This window comes from Ostrea edulis, chromosome 6 (assembly GCF_947568905.1).
Source record: "Ostrea edulis chromosome 6, xbOstEdul1.1, whole genome shotgun sequence".
Lineage (NCBI taxonomy): Eukaryota > Metazoa > Mollusca > Bivalvia > Ostreida > Ostreidae > Ostrea > Ostrea edulis.
In genome coordinates, this window is record NC_079169.1 from 70,788,812 (window position 1) to 70,814,814 (window position 26,003).

The window sequence follows — 26,003 nt, forward strand, 5'->3', positions numbered from 1 at the left end:
AAAATGGAAAAGCTGCAGTCATTGATCAGATACATGCAGAGCTTCTCAAGGCCGAAGAATACTGGACACCTAAAATTTTGTTGCTTTCCGTTACCATGAAGGTTCTAAGCAGAGTGATACTGGACAGAATTGCAGAAGTAACAGATCCCTTACTGCGTCAAGAACAAACAGGCTTTAGGAAAGGGAAGTCGTGCGCTGATCAGATATTCACTCTCAGACAAATTCTAGAACAAAGCAATGAATGGAACTCCCCATTATACATCAATTTCATCGACTTCACCAAAGCTTTTTATAGTGTTAATCTCCTAGCCCTAGAAAGAATCCTTCGTCATTAAGGAATCCCAGATAAAATCATCTCCATCATCAAGATGCAATACACTGAACTTAATGCCAGAGTTATCTGTGGATCAAACCTATCAGAGGAGTTTAAATTGACGACAGGAGTGAAACAGGGATGTCTGCTCTCTCCTCTTCTCTTTACCTTCTGCATCGACTGGATTATGCGAAAAACAACTAGAAGCAAACGAACAGGGATTACTTGGGGTATGACAGAAGTACTTGAAGACCTTGATTTTGCGGACGATATTGCACTGTTATCTCACCGTCATCGAGACATGCAAGAAAAAACCACCCAGCTCGCAAAAACAGCTGAAACAATTGGCCTCCATAAAAACACCTCCAAAACTAAGATCATGAAGGTCAATACCATATCAGAGGAACCTATCTCTTTAAATGGCACAAACATAGAAGATGTCACCAACTTCCCATACCTAGGAAGTAAGATCACCACTGATGGGGATTCAGAGGCAGATGTACTAGCTCGCATTTCTAAAGCCACAGGAGCGTATGCTGCTCTGCGGAACATCTGGAGGTCAACAAAGTTTAGCACCAACACCAAAATTAAGATCTTCAAGAGCAACGTGCTTGGGGCCCTACTATATGGTGTTGAATCTTGGAAAGTAACCAAGTTTATTTTCAACAAGCTGGATGTATTTAAGACCCGATGTCTCCGCAGAATATTGCGCATCTTCTGGTCTAACACCATCTCAAATGACGAACTGTACAAAAGGACAAACACCACTCCTCTATCCCAGACGACCAGAAAGAGAAAATGGCTGTGGATAGGACATGTATGCAGAATGTACCCAAATTCCATCCCAAGGGTTGCTTTGAAATGGACACCAACTGGCAAGAGAAAGAGAGGAAGACCAAGAGAGAACTGGAGAAGACCGGTGGAGAAAGAAATGAAAGATAACAACTGGAGTTGGGGACAGGTCCAGAAATGGGCAAAAGACAGACCAACATGGAAGTCTCTGGTGACGGCCTTATGTGCTGACCAGCACGAAGAGGACTAAGTAAGTAAGTATTATACTGATGGTTTGATATTCGACATTATTCTGATGGTTTGATATTCGACATTATTCTGATGGATTGATGGTTTGATATTCGACATTATTCTGATGGTTTGATATTCGACATTATACTGATGGTTTGATATTCGACATTATTCTCATGGTTTAATATTCGACATTATTCTGATGGTTTGATATTCGACATTATACTGATGATTTGAAATTCAAAAAGAACTATGATGCTGATCAAATTATAAACCGGCACTATATAATGCAGTTTATTCTTCCGAGTAAATCAATATATAATCTGCAGAAAATTTTCTTTATTTGTTAATTTTTAAACTATAATTTTTTTTTAAATTTTATTATTTTTAGTAACATCTTCAAAAAATGCATGTCTATCACTTTTATACAAGGGACAATCAGTGGCAGTGAATGAATCTTATCTTCCAATTAATTCTTTCATTTCTTTTAATCTTTTCGTGTTTGTAATTTTTAAAATTAGGGATGGGGGTACAAACAAATCATGTAAAATGATTGAAAGCTTGTATCACTCTTTTTATGATGAACGAGGTGCTTAAACGAACCATCACAGTTTGGTGTAATTTTGCACACGCATCCCCCCCCCCCCCCCCCCCCCCCCCCCCCCAATATATCACAACATCGGGATCGCGAATCGGAACAATTTCCCCACAACCAAATAGTCTGGTCCCCATGGCGGGGGCGGGGACCAGACTGACAACCAACCTGTTTAGTCTCGCTGTTTCAGAGTGTTTGACGTATTCCAAGTTTCATTTTTACTTTGCATTGCAGTCTTTTGCAGCCCAAATGATGGTAATTATTTGCATCAATTTTACCAGATGAATATTTTTATCGCATTGAATGGACAATATATGCACAAACGCAATACATTTTAAAATCTGTAAACTAAAGGCTCACACAATCAATGATCACAGGCCTCTGCTGAATTTCTATCAATAACGCATAGCTCATGACTCATGACTTGGTCAATCAAGTGGATGTTATTGATAAAATTTCAAACTGCTGTGGTAAGATGTGTAGTAAGGACGACATGTATAGCCCCTCTATATATAAGTAGAACTATGAATTACAAGACTATTTGAAATTTCCAATTGCGAAAGTAGTACGCTCTAGATTAACAAAACTAAGAATATCTGCCCACCCTTTAGAAATTGAAACTGGTAGATATTTAAAACCATGTATTCCAAAAGAAGGTCGTTTTTGTCAGTTTTGTAAAACTACTGTTGAAGATGAGTTACATTTTTTATATGACTGCTTCATGTATAAAGATAAAAGAAAGAAATATTACCCTTTGAACATCTACAATTCAGACGATGATATATCAAAGGAAAACCATTGTAAAGTACTATGCAACCCTGTCAATGTAGTTCATGCTAAAAGGCTTTGTGAATTTTTACATGAATGTTTTGAATTGCACACCAAAAGTAGAGTGCTATAACTACATTTAATTTATGTAATATGCAATACTAAATTGCATACATAGTCTAATATCACAGGTACATATCAAATATATACTTGTATTTACATATATGTAAATGAATTGTTAGTAATTAGTAATATTGTCATTATATATCTCATACTGTGTAACATGATTGTATGCCAACATGCTTGGTGAATCAATAAATAATTGAATTGAATATAAGCTCTATCTAGAGATTGCCTTCTAATAATAAAATACACAAGGTATGAAACAAAACTTTGTAAACAAACATGGGGTCCCTGTTTCGGAACCCACTTTCTAATGAATTTACAGTGTTACCTTGTGTATTTTATCCGGGTAGCGCAGAGGTAGCGCTCTCGCTTCTCACCGCTGCAACCCGAGTTTGATCCCTGTGATCGGCAGTGGTTGTATGTGAGAGGGTATGGTGGTCGCCCACTTGGACACGTAAATGACCCCCTAGCGCAAACATCCGTGCATCAAAGAACCCCATTGGAAATAAGCTTTCGAGCTTTCATGGGTTATCCTTGGTAGCTTATGTATGTATGTTTGTATGTATATACCGAATAAACATTTATTTTATTTATTATACCGGTAGAAGGCCAATCTCTAAAGCTTACAAAAAGCGTGAAATGATTACATAAATCGAAAGAAGGATGAGATAGACAGGGAATTCACATATCTCAGAGAAATTATTGCCACCCCCCAAAAAAATTTAAGAAAAAAAGGGGGGTAATATCCATACTTACGGTGCCTGTGGTACACATATCAGTGATATCACCTTTGCTACCCATCTTGCAGTGTATTGATAAAAATTCAGAGGCCTGTGCAATGATTCAGTATACTAAGCCTAAGTATAACAAATGGTAACATGTAGTGGTCACCCAGCCAAGTGCTGAGCACACTCGCCGTTGCTTAACTTGCATGATCAAGAGAGAGACTCTACCACATCATTAGAAAAGCTAACTCTCTAGCAAGGCAGTAGGCCTAAGTTCCCCCTCTTATACTGTCTGCTATCCCCACCCACCCACCCACCCTGCTCGGGGAAGCTTCGTCCCAAAGCTTAGCAAGAGTTCATCCGTTGTCCCCAGACAAAACCAGGGTTGGCACATAGACACAAAGTCCCAGAGCTCCAAAGAGACTCTACCTGAAGAAGGCCCACCGAACACCAGAGTCACTACGCTGTCATTATTTTGTAATGTGTAGTGGTCATCCTGCCAAGTGCTGATCACGCTCATTTCCGTGATCAAGAGAGAGACTCTACCACATCACTGAAAAAGCTAGCTCACTAGCAAGGCAGTATAAGTTCCCTATTTTATTGATTGATTGATTGTATCTTGCTTAACGTCTCTCTTGAGAATTTTTCACTCATGTGGAGATGTCACCAAGACTGGTGAAGGGCTTCAAATTTAGGCCTTTGCTTGGTGCTTATGGCCATGGAGCAGTGAGGGTTCTTTAGCGTGCCACACCTACTGTGACACGGTAAATCCGTTTTTTAAGGTTATCTCCGAGGACCCTTGACATTCACACCCGATGCAGAGCGTTTGGGGATGGAACTGTCACTACCTGTTTTAACGACTAAGGTCTGTCGCGGCCGGTATCTGAACCCTGGCCTTCCACACGAGGGGCGAACGTTCTAACCTCAAGGCCATTGCGGCGGTACCCTCTTATACTGTCCGCTGCAAAATTAATGGAATTTCAGTTTTTTTTCAGAGTTCAACAAATGTAACCAAAGACGGGATAATAACTGCCGCAAAGCAGTTTATAAAGTTTGTCAACAAGGGTCCATCTCCATTTCATGGTATGAAATATAATGCCCTAATTTGGAATAAATCATATCATATATAATTCCAATGTTATTTATTACAATTGTTTTGACATTAATACCTATGACTTTTCAACACTATACACGACCATTCCTTACGATAAATTAAAGACTAGACTTTTTGACATCATAGACAGTTGCTTCTTCAACAAAAACGGAATACGGAAATATTCAAATCTAGTGATCAGTCATTCAAAAACTTGCTTTGTTAAACACCACTCTGATTCCACGCACAAGTACTCTGAAGTTGAAATAAAAAATATGCCAGAGTTCCTCATTGACAATATCTTTGTGGTCTTTGGTGATCAGGTCTTCCAACAGTCTGTTGGAATTCCCATGGGCACGAATTGTGCTCCTTTGTTAGCTGACCTGTTTCTATATTCATATGAAGCAGAATCTATTCAAACACTTCTACGCGAGAAGAAAAAATCTCTCGCTGTGATCTTCAATTCGACATTTAGATATGTTGATGACGTTTTGTCTATTAACAATAATAGATTTCATTCATATGTCGATTTGATATATCCCTGTGAGCTCGAAATAAAGGACACCACAGAGTCGTCCACTTCTGCTTCATACTTAGATATTTTATTGAAAGTAGACATTAACGGCAAACTGACAACTCAACTGTATGACAAACGGGATGATTTCAGCTTCTCCATCGTCAACTTCCCATATTTATGTAGCAATATTCCATTATCACCTGCATATGGTGTTTATATATCTCAACTGATTTGATATGCAAGAGCTTGTTCTGCGTATAGTCAGTTTTTAAATAGAGGTAAGCTACTGACAAACAAGTTGATGGTACAGGGGTTTCAACAGTCTCGATTGAAGTCGGCATTTCGCAAGTTCTATGGTCGTTATAACGATCTAGTTCGTCAGTACAACCTCGCATTGGGTCAAATGCTGTCTGACGTGTTTCATACTGATTGTTAAGCCGTTCTTGGCACACTGATTTTGACTGCAGATAACTCCGTTTACCTGATCAGGATATAGGGCTCATGGCGGGTGTGACCGGTCAACAGGGGATGCTTACTCCTCCTAGGCACCTGATCCCACCTCTGGTGTGTCCAGGGGTCCGTGTTTGCCCAACTATCTAATTTGTACTGCTTATAGGAGTTATGAGATTGATCACTGTTTGTTATCTTCACCTTGCATTGGACAAAAATAAAGCTAAAGAAGGATTTACATATTAATAAATCCAAAAATGCTATGTATACATATGTGCCTGTAAACAAATAACATAGTGCGGGGGAACTATTCAAAATTTTGAAATTGATAATGCAGGGAACGAATTGGAATTATAAGAATCACACAAATAAGTCGTATTCTTTTTGAAGAATCGATGTGTAAACTCTGGACATTTTACTCACAAGTCACAAACTTAACATAAAAGTGCTTGTAATAAAAGTCCTTCACACTTTTATGCAGTTTGTCAAGAACCATTGCAGAGTTCCTATGAGGGGCAGTTAGCTACAGATCTGTAGCTCCCTGGGGAAATACTGAGTCTGGTCTGTCTCAATATTTTCCCATAGAGCTAAAGATCTGCAGCTAAGAGGTGGTGTGCTTGTATCGCTGATAGATTCTAATTCATTGTAAGGGGTGGGGGGGGATATATTAACAGAACCATTTGTGTGTGGGTGAGTGTGTGTGTGTTTATCACCGAGCTTAAGAACCGTTTGTGTGAGTGTGTGTTTGTAACACTGAGCTTAAGAACCGTTTGTGTGTGTAACACTGAGCTTAAGAACCGTTTGTGTGAGTGTGTGTTTGTAACACTGAGCTTAAGAACCGTTTATGTGTGTAACACTGAGCTTAAGAACCGTTTGTGTGAGGATGAGCATGTGTGTTTAATACTGAGCTCAAGGCACTCTACATTCCACATTATTTTACTCACTTGATTTAAAACTTCACTCTTAGCTTTGTTATCAAGGAAGAACTATTGATTTTGGGGTCAAAAGATCAAAGGTCAAGGTCACTATGGGACCTCATAGAAAAGCATGTTGACACTCATTGTGATGGGATATGCCTTAGGGATGGGTATCACCAAAAATCTTTTACCGTGATCTATTACAAAAAAAATTCACAATATCATGATATTTTAGCGATACTTTAGGACATTCTATTTCCCCTTTATTCTCTGTTATTCATTATTGCTTTGATGTTAAAGTGCAAGCGAAGCCAAATTCAGTTTATTTTAGATATTCATTTTGTGTAATAAAACAAATAACAAAAAAATCAGATAAAATTATAATCAAATGACTCGCAACCTTTGCCAAGAAAAATAAATGATATAATGATTCTTTCGCGTTTTTACCATGTTCGGATGACATCTTGTTATTTTTTATTATTTCCTGTAACATATAATTTAAACCCTAATGCATAAATGTTATTTTTCCGAAATTTACATATGTCCAAAACTGCCGAGTTTTTTTCTCTGCCGTATTACAATACATATCGTGGGATAAATTATCACAATATACCGATACACTGGTAAATCGCACATCCCTAATATGCCCCACCCTGCAGAGCTCTTGTTGTTTGGTTTGATTAAAATGAACATTTAATGTTTTCTCTATTTATCAAATTATATCAAGTTACATGTGTAATTTAGCATTGGAATTTAAAGTTTGTTTGTTTATTCAGGTAATGGCATATTATAAATAGATAGATACATGTACATTAAGGTTTTATAGCTAATTCAAGAGATTGTACTGGACCTGTTGAAAGTTTAGAATTGATTTTGATTTGAAGTTTGAATAATTAATCTAAGGGTTACAAAATGTGTTGCCAGTCATGTGCTTTTTATTTTTGTCTTGACTTTCATACATTGTGTTTAGTTGTCCAGGAGGTGAAAAATATCCTTACATCAGCGGGTTTTAAAGAGTTGAGTGAAACAGAGCCATGGTCGATTAAGCCTTTAGACAAGGTTAGTCAAAATTCCTAGATAATCATTAGTGTGCCAAGCATGTAATGCTGAAAGTAAAATATCATAAAGGTTTGAAAAGCATTTAATTGATTTTTATACACCCGTCTTTAGACGGGACGTATTATGGTACAGCGATGTCTGTACGTACGTCCGTCTGTCCATCCATCCGTCCGTCCGTCCGTTTGGGGTTTTCTCTCTATAATTTCATTTCCCTTTCACATATCATGCTGAAACTTGCTGTGTAGCTTCTTTGTGGGTCACTCTAGATCATACTGCAATTTTGATCCATTTCGACCTTTTTTCCAGGAGTTTTGCCCCTTTATTTGGAAATAATTATATGGAGGGTACATAATTTGTCCACCCTACTCCTCCAACAGTTTTCAAGTGAGAGCCTTCTTATTATGCCCCCTTCAAAGAAGAGGGGCATATTGGTTTGCACCTGTCGGTCGGTCGGTAGACCACATGTTGTCTGCTCAATATCTTGAGAACCATTCACTTGATGATAATGATATTTCATATGTGGGTTGGTTATGAGTAGAAGAGGACCCCTATTGTTTTTCAGGTCAAAAGGTCAAGGTCAAGGGTAAATCTACTCTGGACATAGGAATATAATGTCCGCTCAATGTCTTAAGAATCCTTTGCTTGAAAAACATCAAACTTAGCACACTGGTACATCCTATTGATTTTGAGGTCATATGGTCAAAGGTCAAGGGTCAAACTGGGCATAGGAATATACTGACCATTCAATGTCTAGAGAGCCCTTTGCTTGACAAACATCAAACTTGGTACACTAGTACATCTTCAGAAGAAGATGACCCCTATTGATTTTGAGGTCACATGGTCAAGGGTCAAGGGTCAAACTGGACATAGGAATATACTGTCCGTTCAATATCTTGAGAACCCTTTGCTTGACAGACATCAAACTTGGTACACTGGTACAACTTCAGGAGAAGATGACCCCAATTGATTTTGAGGTCACATGGTCAAAGGTCAAACTGGACATAGTAATATACTGTCCACTCAGTATCTTGATAACCCTTTTGCTTGACAGAAATCAAACTTAGTACACTGGTACATCTTCAGGAGAAGATGACCCATATTGATTTTGAGGTCAAAAGTCAATTGTTGAACTGGACATAGTAATATATTGTCTCCTATATTTTAAGAATTATTTGCTTAATTGACACCAAACTTGGTACACTGGTACAGCATAAGGAGTAGATGATCCCTATTGATTTTTAGGTCACATGGTCAATATCACTCTTGACATAGGAAGATATTGTCTACTCAATATTTTGAATTGATGATACTACTATCAATTAAATGATGTGTGTGTATAACCCTTTTCAATTTTGCACCATGGGGGGCATATGTGTTTTACAAACATCTCTTGTTTTGTGGAGTGTTTGTATGGGTATTGAAGATGTGCATGTGGGATGGATTTTGATTTTCTACAATTTTTGAGAAAATTACAGGTTATTGAACTTAGTCTATTTGGAAATTAATATTCTATGGAGGGTCCATAATTTATCCGCCCAACTCCTCCCACAGTTTTCAAGTGAGGACCATCTTATTTTGTGGAGTGTTTGTATGGGTATTGAAGATGTGCATCTGGGGAAGGATTTTGATTTTCTTTCATTTTTGAAAAAAATTACAGGTTGTTGAACTTGGTCCATTTTGAGGAAATCTAGATTTTTAAGCTAAGACCCTTTGTTCATATGAAAGTTTGTCACAGCCTCATGATGGCTGATAATACCTGAAGCAAAGTTATACAAATTATAGCACAAGAAAAACACCCTATGTAAGCATTTCACGGGCGTATTATGTACTGTTTGCGGTACTCTTGTTATTATTTTGAAATGCACAACATACAATGCATGCACATTCAAACTCTGATAAAGCGAATGTCTGTGGACATTCTATAAAAATTCGCTATAAGCTTAATTCACTATAAGTTTATAGTAAATTTGTGTTGTATCTTTATTCAGTAATCAAATAAACCATTCATGGACCAAGGGCTATCTAATTTTTTTGCTTTAATTAAGAACAAATGAGGAAATGTGCTGGAATGGATAGTGGTTGAAAAAGATTTCTCTAAGATTAGGGAGTCAGCATTGAAAAGACACTGATATTTCCTATATGACCATTGTAGAGAATAGAGATAGATAGGATCAATTTACACCTTGATTATTTGTTTTTATGGTAATAAGCACTTCGTGCATGCCAAGGCACTTAACACACTAGTTCTTGTACAATATTCTTTTAATGGGGTACGTTTCTCACACCTTGTAGTAGTTAACTGCTGGATGGAATGTTTAATCAGGTGTGTCTGAAATTTGGATCTGAATCCTATAACAAAGGAAAATGATTTTTAAATAAATCACAATGAATTTCAATATAAAAGAAAAACTTGGTTATTAAATGTTGATTTTCACATTCATTTTAAATCCAAGGGGAACAGTAATTTACTTTGTTATTTGTGTAAATTTGCAATTTCTGTGTTTTTATGGATACAGAATTTTTGTATCAGAATATAAAAGGAATTTGTTGGGGAAATCGATTTCACTTCACTATAACTGTAAATTCGCTATATCTGTGTTTGCTGTATTCGAGTTTGACTGTTTTTGGAAATTGTTGAACACAGTAAGGGAAAGAGATCCTGTTTTGTACTATATTGATTTATATCTAGAATCTCTGTCACTAATTTAGTGCTGTTTTGTACTACATTGATTTATATCTAGAATCTGTGTCACTAATTTAGTGCTTCCTGACCCGGAACCACTCTACCATCATAGCATTCGCAGTTGGAGGAAAGTTTAAACCTGGCAATGGGTTTAGCATTGTTGGAGCACACACAGACAGTCCCTGTTTGAAGGTATGTCTTTTAGTCAGAATTCAGTCTGATTGAATTAAAGTTCTCGGTCCGCTTTTTTAATCATGTCTGCCCTTCCCAGAAGGGGGACATATTGTTTTAGTGTAAATTCCTCTTCTACTTCTCTTCCAAAGTTTGTTGTCTTTTGACAGGCCTTTGATATTTGGTATGTGGTAATACCATGATAGGACAGACTGTTGTGTGCCATTTTTGATTGCCTTTGACGTTGACCTTTTATGTAAAGTTCAAATTATAGAATTTTTGGGGCATTTGTTTTGTCCAGACCATAACTTTTTTGTCTTTTATACCTTTAATATTTGGTATATTGGCAAGTTTAATTTACTATCGTATGTTCACAACACTGTTCCTTGTTTGAAGCTCATATACATATAGGTGAATGTTATGTACTTCCTCTTAAAAGATGATCCCTAAAAAAATTTTTTTAAAAACTTTGGAAAATGGATGGGGAGACATCAGTTTTAGTGTGCTAAAACAATTCTTTCTAGATTTTATATTGTTACCACATGAGGTAGTGACGATATGAAAATAAAGGAGCAGGTTGAGGAATTGATTTTAATCAGATTGGTCAGAATTAGATTGGACAATAAATGACATTTTTAAACAGAATATTTTGTAGGTAAAATTATACCATTTGAATATTACTTCATATTTAACACACATGTATAATGTATATATGTGTAGTCTATGTATCCTATACAATATACAGTAAAATGTCTGCTTCGCGTAGTCTGAAGGTTTTTGATAAAACTTTAAGATATCCAGGGGTTCGAAACTTGTCTTCTAATTTCATTTAAGTGACTACCCCAAATGTTTCTATATATTCATTTGATGCATAACACCTGCACTATAAATAATAACCACGTTGTTTTCTATTATTTTTTTTTATCCCAGTAATAAATTAAAATTATTGTAATAACCGTGCAGATCTCGTGCTTACGGTATCGACCCAAGCTTGAAACATTCCAATGTACATACAGTTTGTATCTAAAATGTAATAACCGTGCACATCTCGTGCTTACGATATCGACCCAAGCTTGATATTGTGTTGTAGTTAAAGAACCTATCACATAAGAAACGAAAAAGATGAATTTGAAAAGATAATTATTTAACACTACAAAAATGAATATTCAACAATGTTGTAAATTTTGTACAATGATTTGAACATATTTTATTGTATATAATATATTCAAAAGGATCAGAAGCAAGTTCGTACAATTTACGAGTTCTTCTCCTTGAACAATTTTGTATATTAATATACTGTCAGTTCTCTCTACATGCTTGAAGTTGCTGTCTCGCTTCATGTAGGGGTTGAAAGCTTGTCTTTAATGTGAGACATGTTTAATGATGAAAATTGTTTGTGCCTTCTTTTATATGCAACTGTCGTCGTAATTGTTTAATTATTTAATACATTATTGTTTTCGTTATAATAAACTTTAAGAGCACTTTGAAAATCTTTAATGTTTATCTATCAAACAGTTAATCGTTTAAAACACTATCAACGATATTGGGTGGGATTATGTATAATTGGCTGTGAGTTTACCTTTTTTATGATCAAAGACTTCACTAAATACCCAAGCTGTCATACCAATTACTGTGCCTTGGAAAGATCACATATGGTAGGGGTTACTTAGCAATAGCTGGTGTGAACTGGTGAGATTGTGTGAAGTGATGAGATCAGGTATTTCTAGCAGACTGGAAAACTGACTGTACTTTGAGATAAATAAGTTGAAATTTGGGCTTGGGATCTTGAGGACATTTTGACGTAAGCAGGGTATTTGAGATTACCGTGTTCGAGATATCAGGAGTTTTTAAAAATAATTTATAAAGGGAATACGGCCAGGATTGGCGTTCGACTTCGACATAAGCAGGGTATTTGGGATAACCCATATTCAAGATACAGATATTTTACTGTATTTGAAATTTGATGAGTTTCTCTTGTTTGTAAATCTGAATGATTTGTAGACACACGACGGAATGTATTGAGTGTATACATTTAGATATTTTAATCGTCAATCTGTACAGGTGAAGCCGCGCTCCAAATGCAACAAGAGTGGGTTTCAGATGGTGGGGGTGCAGTGTTACGGAGGGGGGATCTGGCACACATGGTTTGACAGAGACCTGACGCTGGCTGGAAGAGTAATCGTTAAGGTAAAGGGAATATTGATGTTAAAGTCAGTCATAACATGTAGAAATAAAATGAATTAAAGTTTCGTTATATGCGTCAAAATACATGAGTCATCAGCTAATTTAACTGCAGGTTGTTGCTTTCCAATTTCTGTATTGATTGAGATATCAGATATTAAATTTCCACCATAAATGGACAGATTAGAAAACCTCCAAAAGATTCAACATCCGTAATATGCGTGATGATAAATAGATAAATAAATAAATAGATAAATAAATAGAAATGAGAGTGACAACCTACAGCATGTACAGATGTAGCTGATTAACATGTAATCGATACATTCACTGACATATACTGTACCGTATATACTCGACAATTAGTCGGATTTTTGGGAGTTAAATTTTGGTCCAAAACTCTTATGTCCGACTTATAGGAGTGTCCTAAGAAGATTAGTATTTTTCTGGACGGCGTAATGTATAGCCTAGTATTTTTAAACAACAAAAATATGGACGAAATAAACAAAATAGTAACTGTATAATTTGTTGAGAATAAAACGTGAAATATTGATGTCATATTCCAAAAGATTATTGGAACACAGATAGATATATAAGAGTATTGATATGAAATTGATTTATTGGGGAAAAAATATCAAATATCGGCGCATTCTCAAAATATTATTTGAAACACAGGTAATAACAAAAGAGCATTGATTTGAAATTGTCAACCGATTCTGGGAAAAAGTTAGACTGACTCATAAATGGGTCAATGTCAATTCCCTCCAAAATAACCCAAAAACTATACAACCGACTTATAGGCAAGTATGTACGGTATACTGGGTCAGATTCCATGATTAAGATTCTCAATCTTGTAGGTGATAAGAAAACATTGGGAAAATGTGTATTTAGTTGTGTAAAGTTGAGCTAAATCTAGAATTGAGCATAGCAATTTCAAACTGTAACATACAGTATCTATGTGTACAGACCACTGTGTTAATTTGTTTGTTCAATCAATATTCTTCATGTATGTTTGCCAATTTTCTGATTTCAGTAGAATGATATTAAGAATTGGTTTAAATATTCTGATTTCAGTAGAATGATATTAAGAATTGGTTTAAATATTCTGATTTCAGTAGAATGATATTAAGAATTGGTTTAAATATTCTGATTTCAGTAGAATGATATTAAGAATTGGTTTAAATATTCTGATTTCAGTAGAATGATATTAAGAATTGGTTTAAATCTTCAGAATGGAGATAAACTAGAACACAGGTTGCTGAATATTGAGAAACCAATCCTGAAGATCCCCAATATATGTATCCATCTGATGAGGGATCACAACGAGAAATTCTCTCCAAATAAGGAAAACCACTTGTGAGTGAAGGCAGACTGTATCTATGCTGGGGATAAATTATTGATGTACTGTGGAGTCATTGTAATTTGTTGGGTATCAATATTCATGGATTGAATTTTACGGGCACCTCAATCCCATTAATTAACAATGTCATAGACACAATTCTTGTAAAGAATGAAAATATGGGATTACCTCCCAACAAAAGTGTGAAATTTTGGCAAACCTTTATAATTTGCCTCCACAAATATGACTGATTCTGAAGCAATTCATTGACTACGGAAAGTTAGTAGTCAGTCTAATAAAAAGTAAAAAAAGTATAGAATTCAAAATTATTCATCGTGAAATTTTACACTTTGTAAACAGGGTTCCTGTGTTGGCAACAGCTGTGCAAGCAGAGCTTCAGGGTGTTCCAAAGGCTTCTGAGGAAAATGGGAAAGATGGATTTAAAGATGAAGTAAGAATTGATTTACAATGTGGATTAGAAAACAAGTTTTACTGTCCAACATAGTGGACCCAATTTTTGTATGAAATCCTTGAAAATTGAGCTCCCACAAAATCTAACGATTCCACAACATACTTGGGAAAAGTCCTTGTGATTGGCCTTATTATGCAGTGGTCCTTAGTCATTGAATGAGTCCCACCCACTGAGTCTGTAGTCAGGGGACATACAGTAGAAGGTTTCCAGTAGTTTGCTTGTCATGCATTGTTTTAAACAAATTATCATTACATATTTTGCTCACTTTGCAGAAAGACAAACACCATCCATTGTTGGTAAAGCTGATCTGTGATCAACTGAACATTCAACCAGAACAGATGTCCGACTTCGAACTCTGTCTGGCAGACACCCAGCCAGCTGTGAGTCCTGATTATATCAAAATTGGTTCTATCCATTGTAACTGTTAATGTTACGCGAGTCCTTTAAAAGTTAAGATAAATTCTACCCATGATAAGGTCACGAGAATTTTAATTGTAAGGTCACTAGTTGACAATGAAATACCTGTCTGTATGTACTCTGGATGGAGTGGTGTGTCAGTGACGTATGGATCAGTATTTTTTAGTCTATCTATGGAAATTCTGCTGTCATCGTTACTTCTTATAAAATATCTGCCATGCTTTATTTTGAAATGTTATACAAAACCTACAATATAAGAGACCCAAAGACTACTGTTCACCCGAGTACCACACAACAAGAAACTAAAATTAGAACTGTCAGCTAAATCTCAAGTGGCAAGCACAGACAAATCACACGACAATTGACTATACCTTTCTTTCTGTGATGTGATAAAATTGATTTCTTATAACATTAGATGCATAAGTAAATGTTTTACCTGCATGTTCAATTGCAGATGCATATTTACTAAACTGGTATGGTTTCTTTTGCAGGCAATAGGTGGAGCTCTAGACGAGTTCATATTTTCACCCAGACTGGATAACTTGCTCAATGCTTACTGTGCCACTAATGTGAGTTATTATGCCCCCGGAGTCGAAGATTCAGGGGCAAATAGTTTTTGGCCCGTCTGTCTGTCTGTCTGTCTGTGGTTAAAAACTTTCACCTTGGTCATATCTTTTACACCATAAGAGGTAGACCTTTCATCTTTGGTATGTGTAATTCTTGTGAGAAGACCTTTCCAAAGATACCAGATATGTTGACCTTGTGACCCTGACATTGACATAGTTTTTGGAAATTTTCAACAAAAAGCCCTATACTGTCTTACAGTTCCACCTTGTTGTAATCCGGGACATCAGTGTTTCACAAACACATCTTGTTTTTAAAGCAGTCTTTGAATTGAAGTAAACAGAATCTATAGAAGATATTAAATGCATTTTCTGTATTTCATGTTTACAACATTGTGTCTATATAAACTGGTGAATTCTAGGCCTTGGTTGAATCATGTAGTGGAGATGGCTTAGTAGCAGACACCAATATAAGGCTGATCTGTCTCTTCGATAATGAAGAAGTAAGTGTGCTCAATGATATTAAGGAGGAAAAGTATACAGTATGATTTAAATGATAATCAGTTTTTTAATTGACCTTTAATATTAGTGAAAAATTACAATTTCTGGGTAAAATCATCGAGAGAAAAATTCAAACTCTTAGGAAACTTAATCATGATCTACAGGCTAGCACTTAGCTAACCAGTTCAATAACAATCTTTAAAGTGATAAGATGACTATTTACGCATTTGTTACATTTATCCTTTTTGAAATATACTAGGAGTATTGAGATATTGATGATGTGATATTTGTCCTTGATTCGGTTCATTAAACCACAGGCATGGCTCATGCTACAAATTCAGTGCATTAAACCACAGGCATGGCTCATGCTACAAATTCAGTGCATTAAACCACAGGCATGGCTCATGCTACAAATTCAGTGCATTAAACCACAGGCATGGCTCATGCTACAAATTCAATTCATTAAACCACAGGCATGGCTCATGCTACAAGCCACATTTACTTTTCAACCCATTATATTATCTATTTACTATGTATCAATATGCCTTTCAATTTGAAAAAAGGACAATGAGGAAAACTCAATAAGTGAAGGACACCGAGTAAATTATGAAAAAACATATGTAGGGCTGTAGCAAAACCTTTGTAAGAAGAAATGGAAACGTTGACATCTGGACTGCATTGCTCATGTGAAGTTCCAGGTCTAAATTGCAACAATATCCCATTTGTTTTGCACATTCTGCTTTGAAGGTTGGTTCTGAAAGCGCCCAGGGGGCTGCCTCCACCCTACAGGAACTGGTCCTTCGCCGACTGAGTGCTGGGGGGACAAGCACAGCTTTTGAGGAAGCCATTCCCAGGTCTTACATGATCAGTGCTGACCAAGCTCATGCCGTCCACCCTAATTACCCGTAAGATCTGCTTCATACAATATATTTAGTAATATAAATAAGCATTTATAAATGTGATCATGCTGACTGCTCACTGGCAAAATGAACATAAAAAGTGAAATTTACAAGAAAAAGCTGGTTTTTTGTAGCCATGTGGTTTTTTTAATGTAATGATTTATGTAATGGAATTTAATAGCAAATATATTACAAGTGCAACTTTATTCTGCATAAAGACTCTTACACATTTTCCTTCTTTATTTTTCAGGGAGAAACATGAAGAGAACCACAAGATTGGGTTACACAAGGTAAGAAAATCCCAGCTTGGATTCCTATCATTGGGTTACACAAGGTAAGAAAATCCCAGCTTGGATTTCTATCATTGGGTTACACAAGGTAAGAAAGTCCCAGCTTGGATTTCTATCATTGGGTTACACAAGGTAAGAAAGTCCCAGCTTGGATTTCTATCATTGGGTTACACAAGGTAAGAAAGTCCCAGCTTGGATTTCTATCATTGGGTTACACAAGGTAAGAAAGTCCCAGCTTGGATTTCTATCATTGGGTTACACAAGGTAAGAAAATCCCAGCTTGGATTTCTATCATTGGGTTACACAAGGTAAGAAAACCCAGCTTGGATTTCTATCATTGGGTTACACAAGGTAAGAAAATCCCAGCTTGGATTTCTATCATTGGGTTACACAAGGTAAGAAAGTCCCAGCTTGGATTTCTATCATTGGGTTACACAAGGTAAGAAAGTCCCAGCTTGGATTTCCATCTGTACTTATTGGAAATAGGCTCAATGTCGAGTATAGAGCGAAAGGTTTATATTAAGTCAATCTTTAGATTGATCAATTTGGCAGATAGGGCTAGTATGAGGTCAGTTGGGCAGATAGGGCTAGTATGAGGTCAGTTGGGCATGGGTATCATTGCAAGTGTTAATTATAATTGTATAAATCGAACAGATGTTTCAGAAAGCATGGATACAGGCCATTCATTAGGAATCAATAGATGAAATTACCACTGCCAATCCTTTACTGTTTATCTACGTATTGGCTTTTTTTCCCAGCAAGCCCAGTAAAATTGATTGAAAGTAATTGTATAGGTATTTGTGTTTCATTTGTTTTAAATAATTTGTATGTAGCATTAATGATATCATTTATTATACCCCCCGCAACAAGTTGTGGGGGGGGGGTATACTGGAATCGGGTTGTCCGTATGTCTGTCCGTCCGTCCGTCCGTCTGTAGACGCAATGGTTTCCGGACTCTAAAGCATTATCCTTTCCACCTACCGTCACCATATCATATATATGGACTACCCATGGGATGAAGATGTTCCCTATTGATTTTGGGGTCAAAAGGTCAAAGGTCAAGTACACTGGACATCGAAGTAGCAATATGGTTTCCGGGCTCTAAAGCGTTATCCTTTCCACCTACAGTCACCATATCATACATATGGACTACCCATGGGATGAAGATGTTCCCTATTGATTTTGGGGTCAAAAGGTCAAAGGTCACGCGCACTGGACATCGAAGTAGCAATATGGTTCGGTTTGTCATGCCATTTGTTTTTTACACTCAGAAAAGAGGTAGTTTATACCTATTACCAACACCCTTTGGGAGATTGGGGTAAGCGGGGGGTATTCTTAGTGAGCATTGCTCACAGTACCTCTTGTTCATGTAAAATATCTAAAGTGATCAAGAGTATTAGTCTGAGATTTATACCCCACTCATTTCTATAAACATGCTCTATATCAGTGCTATCTATTCTAATCTGCTTCATGAACCATTTAGATAGTCTTAAAAAGTTATATTTTCATCTTTAGATGCAATTTTTTAAAAATATATTTCTTAGATACATCAAATCAGTGTACTGGGCGAGGCTAGCCAAAAATATATCAACCTTATTACCAAAAATTATGATACAGTCAACTCTTGATAAACTGTCACCTTTTGTTCTTCTGAAGTTTGAACTAGTATCATAGATTATAAAACTGAAATACACGTATAGGAGTATAAATATTGATAATATATTGGATGAAACGGAAGCTGTAATCGTGCAGATTTAGAACTTTTTGATTAATGAATCCTTCCACCACAAAATATAGTCCCAGCCAAACCCTTTCAAAATTTGAATTGACAAAAAAAAATTTTAACTGGATAGGCTTCAGTAATAGATGTGTAATATGTTTGCACCAGTGGGATCAGTATTGAACCAGTAAATACCTAGTTGTAGCATCCTGCGCAGTTGTGCTCAAATGCTCAGGAGCTAACTTCAAGTTCTTTACAGCAATTACTGGGTTCCCCCTGCCCTGGTGTACACCATGCATCAGAGATCGATAATGACCAATTTACCACTTCACTGAACATGTGTACCAGAGGCAGTTTATTGAGATAATTTAAACACTTTGAAATAAACTTTTGTAATAAAAACACTGTGGCAAATGGCGATAGCGAATTTGATGTTTTCACGAGAATTGTACTGTAATGTAATAGGAAAAACATTCCTAGGAAAATTCAACATTGTAACGAAAATGATGATGAATTGAGGGGAGATAATTTGAGAGTTAACTGTATATTAAAACTAGGTACGTGGTATAGTATATTTACAAGTCTAGGTTTTTGTTATGTTTTTAGTTTTATTTTGTAGGGTGTAGCCATCAAATTCAATGCTAATCAGAGGTATGCCACTACAGCAATCACTGCGTCCATCCTCCGGGAGATAGCGCGACGGGGACAGTGTCCTCTACAGGTACAAACTTCTGTTTGCACATGTTTGAGGATTTATTTTTCACTACAAGGCAGAATACACTTTAAATTTCTACTTCTCATTTTTAGCTCACCTGAACCGAAGGTTCAAGCGAGCTATTCTGATCACATTTTGTCCGGCATCCGTCTGTCTGTCCGTCCATCTGTCTGTCTGTAAACTTTTCACATTTTCGACTTCTTCTCCAGAACCACTGGGCCAATTTCAACCTAACTTGGCCAAAAGCATCCTTGGGTGAAGGGCTTTCAAGTTTGTTCAAATGAAGGGCCATGTCCCTTTCAAAGGGGAGATAATCACAAAAATGCAAAAATAGGGTGGGGTCATTTAAAAATCTTCTTCTCAAGAACCACTGGGCCAGAAGAGCTGAAATTTACCTGAAAGCTTCCTGACATATTGCAGATTCAAGTTTGTTCAAATCATGGCCCCCGGGGATAGGATGGGGCCCCAAGGGGTGGATCAAAGTTTTGCACACAAATATATAGGGAAAAACTTTTAAAATCTTCTTCTCAAGAACCACTAAGCCAGAAGAGCTGAGATTTACAAGAAAGCTTCCTGACATAATGTAGATTCAAGTTTGTTCAAATCATGGGCCCCTGGGGTTGGATGGGGCCACAATAGGGGATCAAAGTTTTACACACAAATATATAGGGAAAAACTTTAAAAATCTTCTTCTCAAGAACCACTAAGCCAAAAAAGCTGAGATTTACATGAAAGCTTCCTGACATAATGCAGATTCAAGTTTGTTCAAATCATGGGCCCCGGGGGTTGGATGGGGCCACAATAGGGGATCAAAGTTTTACATACAAATATATAGGAAAAATCTTTAAAAATCTTCTTCTCAAGAACCACTGAGCCAGAAAAGCTGATTTTTACATGAAAACTTTTTGACATAGTGCAGATTCAAGTTTGTTCAAATCATGGCCCCTGGGGGTAGGATGAGGCCACAAGGGGGATCAAAGTTTTACATACAAATATATAGTTAAAATCTTTTTCTCAATAACCACTGAGTCAGAAAAGCTGATATTTACAAGAAAACTTTCTGACATAGTGAAGATTCAAGATTGTTCAAATCATGGCCCCCGGGGGGTAGGATGGGGCCACAAGTGGGGTGGGTGGGTCAAAGTTTTACATACAAATATAGGAAAAAGCTTTAAAAATCTTCTTCTCAAGAACCATTGGGCCAAAGAAGTTGACATTTACATGAAAGCTTTCTGACATAGTGTAGATTCAAGTTTGCAAAGGGTAGTTTGGGCCATAATAGGGACTAAGGTTTTACATGCAAATATATATGGAAAGTCTTCAGATATGGGCCAAAGTGACTCAGGTGAGCGATGTGGCCCATGGGCCTCTTGTTTTTATTTAATGTGACAGACAGGTCTAGAATTTCCCCAATCAAGTTTCAGTGGGACTTTGTTGACCTTTTATTTTAAAGAGTTATGGAACTTTGCAGACATATTTTGACAGTTTTCTGAACATTTTCTGAGCTATCCCAGCAGCTTGTAGTTTGAAAATTATACATGAACTTATATCAATGGGTTTGAGTTTAGGCATTGTTGTACTCTCTTTCAATGAGTTAAGGACCTTGAACTTAGCAAATAATGCTACAAAGCAGGACCCCTTTGTGATGCTTGCCTTGACAATGATATCTAGATTGTCATGAAAGCATTGATTTCTTGTTTTACTGTATGTATAAATGTATATGTAAATTTTATACCTATATTTTCATGGTAATCTAGGAAATCGTGGTGAGGAATGACTCAGCTTGTGGATCCACTATTGGGCCCATCATGTCAGCCAAGCTAGGAATGCCCACTATTGATGTGGGAGCACCACAGCTCAGCATGCACTCAATCCGAGAGATGTGTTGCACAAGCAGCGTCCTTCAGACCAGTCTTCTGTTCAAGGTAATAGATTTTACATAAAGCGATCTACTTACAGCTTACGAATTTACAAATTAGAACCATTTACAAATGTATTTGTAAACTGACATTAGGAACTCGCCTTAATGCTCCAAATAGAAAATTATCATCTCAGACTGTTAATTAATCAGTTGATCATTTTAAAATGCTTGAATATGGCCGAGTTTGGTATAAATGATTTTAGGATTATGTTTTTCACATAACAACAGAGGTTAGTGGTTGTTTTGACAGTTCAGGAAGTATAAAGTTATTTCTAATGGTCAACCAAAATTTGAATATCAGTTTTTGAGTTACACATGAGACACATTGCTCACAACTCTTTGTTATGTAAACAAGGCTCGTGCCATGTTTTTGTTTACATATAGATTATTTGTTATGTAAACAAGGTTCGTGCCATGTTTTTGTTTACATATAGATTATTTGTTATGTAAACAAGGTGCGTGCCATGTTTTTGTTTACATATAGATTATTTGTTATGTAAACAAGGCGCGTGCCATGTTTTTGTTTACATATAGATTATTTGTTATGTAAACAAGGCGCGTGCCATGTTTTTGTTTACATATAGATTGCTTCATAGAAAATATCATGTTTAGAACAAAAGGAGATGTGCCAAACACTAGAAACTAGTTAATTGTGTTCAGAATTAACTTGTAAATTGAAAAATTTGCTTTAAACCATTTAACCTATGTAAACAAAAACATGACGTGAGCCTTGTTTACATAACAAAGAATTGTAAGTTCTGTATCTCTCATGTACCTCGACAACTGACATTCAAATTTTTGCTAACCACTAGAAATACCTTAGTTAAGAATTCTTAAAAAAAAATTCAGTTCAAATCTTTTCCATGTCCCTTTAATTGTTTATATAAACAAAATATATTCAAGGTCAAAATTACCACAAAAGATGACAAGGTGTTTGCTATGTCTATGGTGATTTTCATATACTGTAAAGCTATTTTAGTCATTTAGGTAACAATAGGCAACCTTGACATTGGCAGTTAATGGCCCCCTGTTAAGAAATGCATTTTCATGATTGTTTCATGATTTTTTTTTTCAGGCATTCTTTGAACATTACCCAAGTGTGTTTTCATCCATGCAGTAACTTTGATTCTCACCATGGAGACAGCTAAGCAATTCAGAAATAATGATTAAGTCTTTTCTGTGATATGTGCACTGTTTAGTTCCACAGTTCTGTCCATTAAAAGCAGTGCATTTTGTACATGTGCATATGAACAATCATTTTGTGAAAATCAATTGCATTACATTGATCAGGGAAAAAACCCTCAGATATTTTATTTAAAAACGTTAATCTTTAATATTTTTTACTGTTAAATATATACATGTATTCAACCAGTTTTAGCAACACCAGGGTAATTTACTTTAAAAATTCAGTTAATGATTAAAATCAGAGCCTTTGATCCGCTCACATAGCAATATACATGAGTGGTTTAAAAGTTCTAATTTTAATCAGATTGCCTAAAAATTCAAATCAAAATTTGTTATAAACAGGACTGTAAAGTACAAAATGTTTTTCATTTTCAATAAACAGTTTTACAAGCATGGCATGTTCGTTTTTCTTTGGGGATTGTTGGTTTACAATATCTGCCAGTTTTAATGATCAGTGGATGCGCACTTAATTTTGTTAATTGTGATCATTCACATTTTTTCAAAGGAAAAGTTAAATTATCGTGCATAGTAATTTATATCATTACACTGCAAGATTTTACTATGGAAATAAAATAAAGTTTTCCTGTGTTAGACAACGAAATGATGCTTAATAGTTCATAGATCTTATAAACTAAAGTTTTATCTAAAATAAGCAGAAACTCTTTATGGAAAATATTCAAAGGATTTAAGTGTTAGGTGTTTTTTTTTGCTTACTTTGCCATGAAGTGGGGTTTTTTTTGGAGTAGCTACATATAACTCTGTCTTTTTTGATACTGGAAGTACATTATTGTATGTAGTACTTGATTCCAAATCTCCTAATTTATTTAGTATAATAGTATTGATAAATGAGCATGTTTTCATAACGTAAGTAGAACTCGGTGCCGCATTAACTTCTAAAATTGATGCGTTTTTATATACACCTAAAACATCTTTGAAAATGTGCTTTTATGTTTTTTCAAATGGAAAGCAATCTGAGGATTTAATATCCTATTTATAATATGTGATCCATATTTCAGATCCGTATGTTATGATTGTACCTTAAAGAAGTTTGGAGACTTTATTATTATGCCTCCCTTCAAATAAGAGGGGCATATTGGTTTGCACCTGTCGGTTGGTCAGTCGGTCGTTAGACCACATGTTGTCCGCTCAATATCTTGAGAACCTTTCACTTGATGATAATGATATTTCATATGTGGGTTGGTTATGAGTAGAAGAGGACCCCTATTGTTTTTCAGGTCCAAAGGTCAAGGGTCAATCTACTCTGGACATAGCAATATACTGTCTGCTCAATATCTTGAGAACCCTTTGCTTGAAAGACATCAAACTTGGCACACTGGTACATCCTAAGGAGTAGATGACCCCTATTGATTTTTAGGTCAAGGGTCAAACTGGGCATAGGAATATACTGACCATTCAATGTCTAGAGAACATTTGCTTGACTGACTTCAAACTTGGTACACCAGTACATCTTCAGAAGATGATCCCTATTGATTTTGAGGTCACATGGTCAAGGGTCAAACTGGACATAGGAATATACTGTCCATTCAATATCTTGAGAACCCTTTGCTTGACAGACATCAAACTTGGTACACTGGTACATCATCAGGAGAAGATGACACCTATTGATCTTCAGGACACGTAGTCAAAGGTCAAGGGTCAAACTGGACATTGGAATATACTGTCCGTTCAATATCTTCAGAACCCTTTGCTTGACAGACATCGAACATCTTCAGGAGAAGATGACATCTATTGAATTTGAGGTCAAGGGTCAAACTGGACATAGGAATATACTGTCTGTTCAATATCTTGAGAACCCTTTGCTTGACGGACATCAAACTTGGTACACTGGTACATCATCAGGAGAAGATGACACCTATTGATCTTGAGGTCATGTAGTCAAAGGTCAAGGGTCAAACTGGACATTGGAATATACTGTCTGTTCAATATCTTCAGAACCCTTTGCTTGACAGACATCAAACTTAGTACACTGGTACATCTTCAGGAGAAGATGACATCTATTGAATTTGAGGTCAAGGGTCAAACTGGACATAGGAATATACTGTCTGTTCAATATTTTGAGAACCGTTTGCTTGACGGACATCAAACTTGGTACACTGGTACATCATCAGGGGAAGATGACACCTATTGATTTTGAGGTCGCGTGGTCAAGGGTCAAACTGGACATAGGAATATACTGTCCGCTCAATATCTTGAGAACCCTTTGCTTGACAGACATCAAACTTGGTACACTGATACATCTCAATATTTTGAATTGATGATACTACTCTCAATTAAATGATGTGTGTGTATAACCCTTTTCAATTTTGCATCATGGGGGGCATATGTGTTTTACAAACATCTCTTGTTTTTGCTCGGTTCTTATTATTCCCCTATTTATGTAGCAATATTCCATCATCACCTGCATGTGGTGTTTATATCTCTCAACTGATTCAATACACAAGAGATTGTTCTGCGTATGGTCAGTTTTAAATTGAGGCAGGCTACTGAGAAACAAGTTGATGGTGCAAGGGTTTCAACGGTCTTGTTTAAAGTCAGCATTTTGCATATTCTATGGTTGTTATAACGATCTAGTTTGCCAATATAACCTATCTTTGGGTCAAATGCTGTCTGACGTATTTCATACTGATTGTTAGGCCATTCTTGGCACACTGATTTTGACTACGGATAACTCTGTTTACCTGATCAAGATATAGGGCTCACGGCGGGTTTGACCGGTCGACAGGAGATGCTTACTCCTCCTAGGCACCTGATCCCACCTCTGGTGTGTCCAGGGGTCCATGTTTTTCTCAACTCTCTATTTTTGTATTGCTTATAGGAGTTATGAGATTGATCACTGTTCGTTGTCTTCAAGTTTCATTATTCTTCCACTTCGTTCGCTTCTTTCTTGTGCCTATAACTGCCTGACACCGTTCTCCGTAACCAGTTGATGAAAGTAATAGATATTCAAGGATATGATTGGCCAATGTATCTAGATGTGCAGAAATGTTTCTGTTTTCAGATTGAAGGGGGGTTAGGGTACATTTGGAGGAGGGGGGGGGGGGGGTTGGATCAAATGGGGTTGGGGTTTAACATGGAACTCTATGGTGAAAAAATTAATTCCAAAATTCAACAGATATAACTTGACAAATATGATAAAGACTTGGGGTCTTTGGAAATGAACAGAGAATCACAGGGCCTACAAATTAGTATCAAGGTCAAGTGACTCCAGTGACCTTGACCATAAAAACTGGTAGAACTTTAAAACCAGGACTAATAGCGACATGGGATCTTCAGAAATGACAAGTGGATGACAGGACCTACAAACTAGTATCAAGATCAAGTGACTCCAGTAACCTTTACCTC

At 36.4% G+C, this 26,003-nt stretch overlaps 1 protein-coding gene across 1 annotated transcript; it reads left to right on the top strand.

Annotated features, from left to right (window-relative positions):
- Positions 1-2,048: 2,048 nt before the first annotated feature.
- Positions 2,049-23,033, top strand: LOC125683633 (aspartyl aminopeptidase-like). The gene is made up of 15 exons (XM_048924995.2): positions 2,049-2,186; positions 4,546-4,633; positions 7,498-7,586; positions 10,348-10,461; positions 12,502-12,627; positions 13,850-13,974; positions 14,318-14,408; positions 14,702-14,809; positions 15,338-15,415; positions 15,832-15,912; positions 16,658-16,815; positions 17,060-17,099; positions 19,439-19,540; positions 21,292-21,459; positions 22,531-23,033. The coding sequence occupies exons 1-15, from the start codon at positions 2,067-2,069 to the stop codon at positions 22,573-22,575; spliced, it is 1,533 nt and encodes a 510-aa protein (XP_048780952.2). The 5' UTR covers positions 2,049-2,066; the 3' UTR covers positions 22,576-23,033.
- Positions 23,034-26,003: the final 2,970 nt, after the last annotated feature.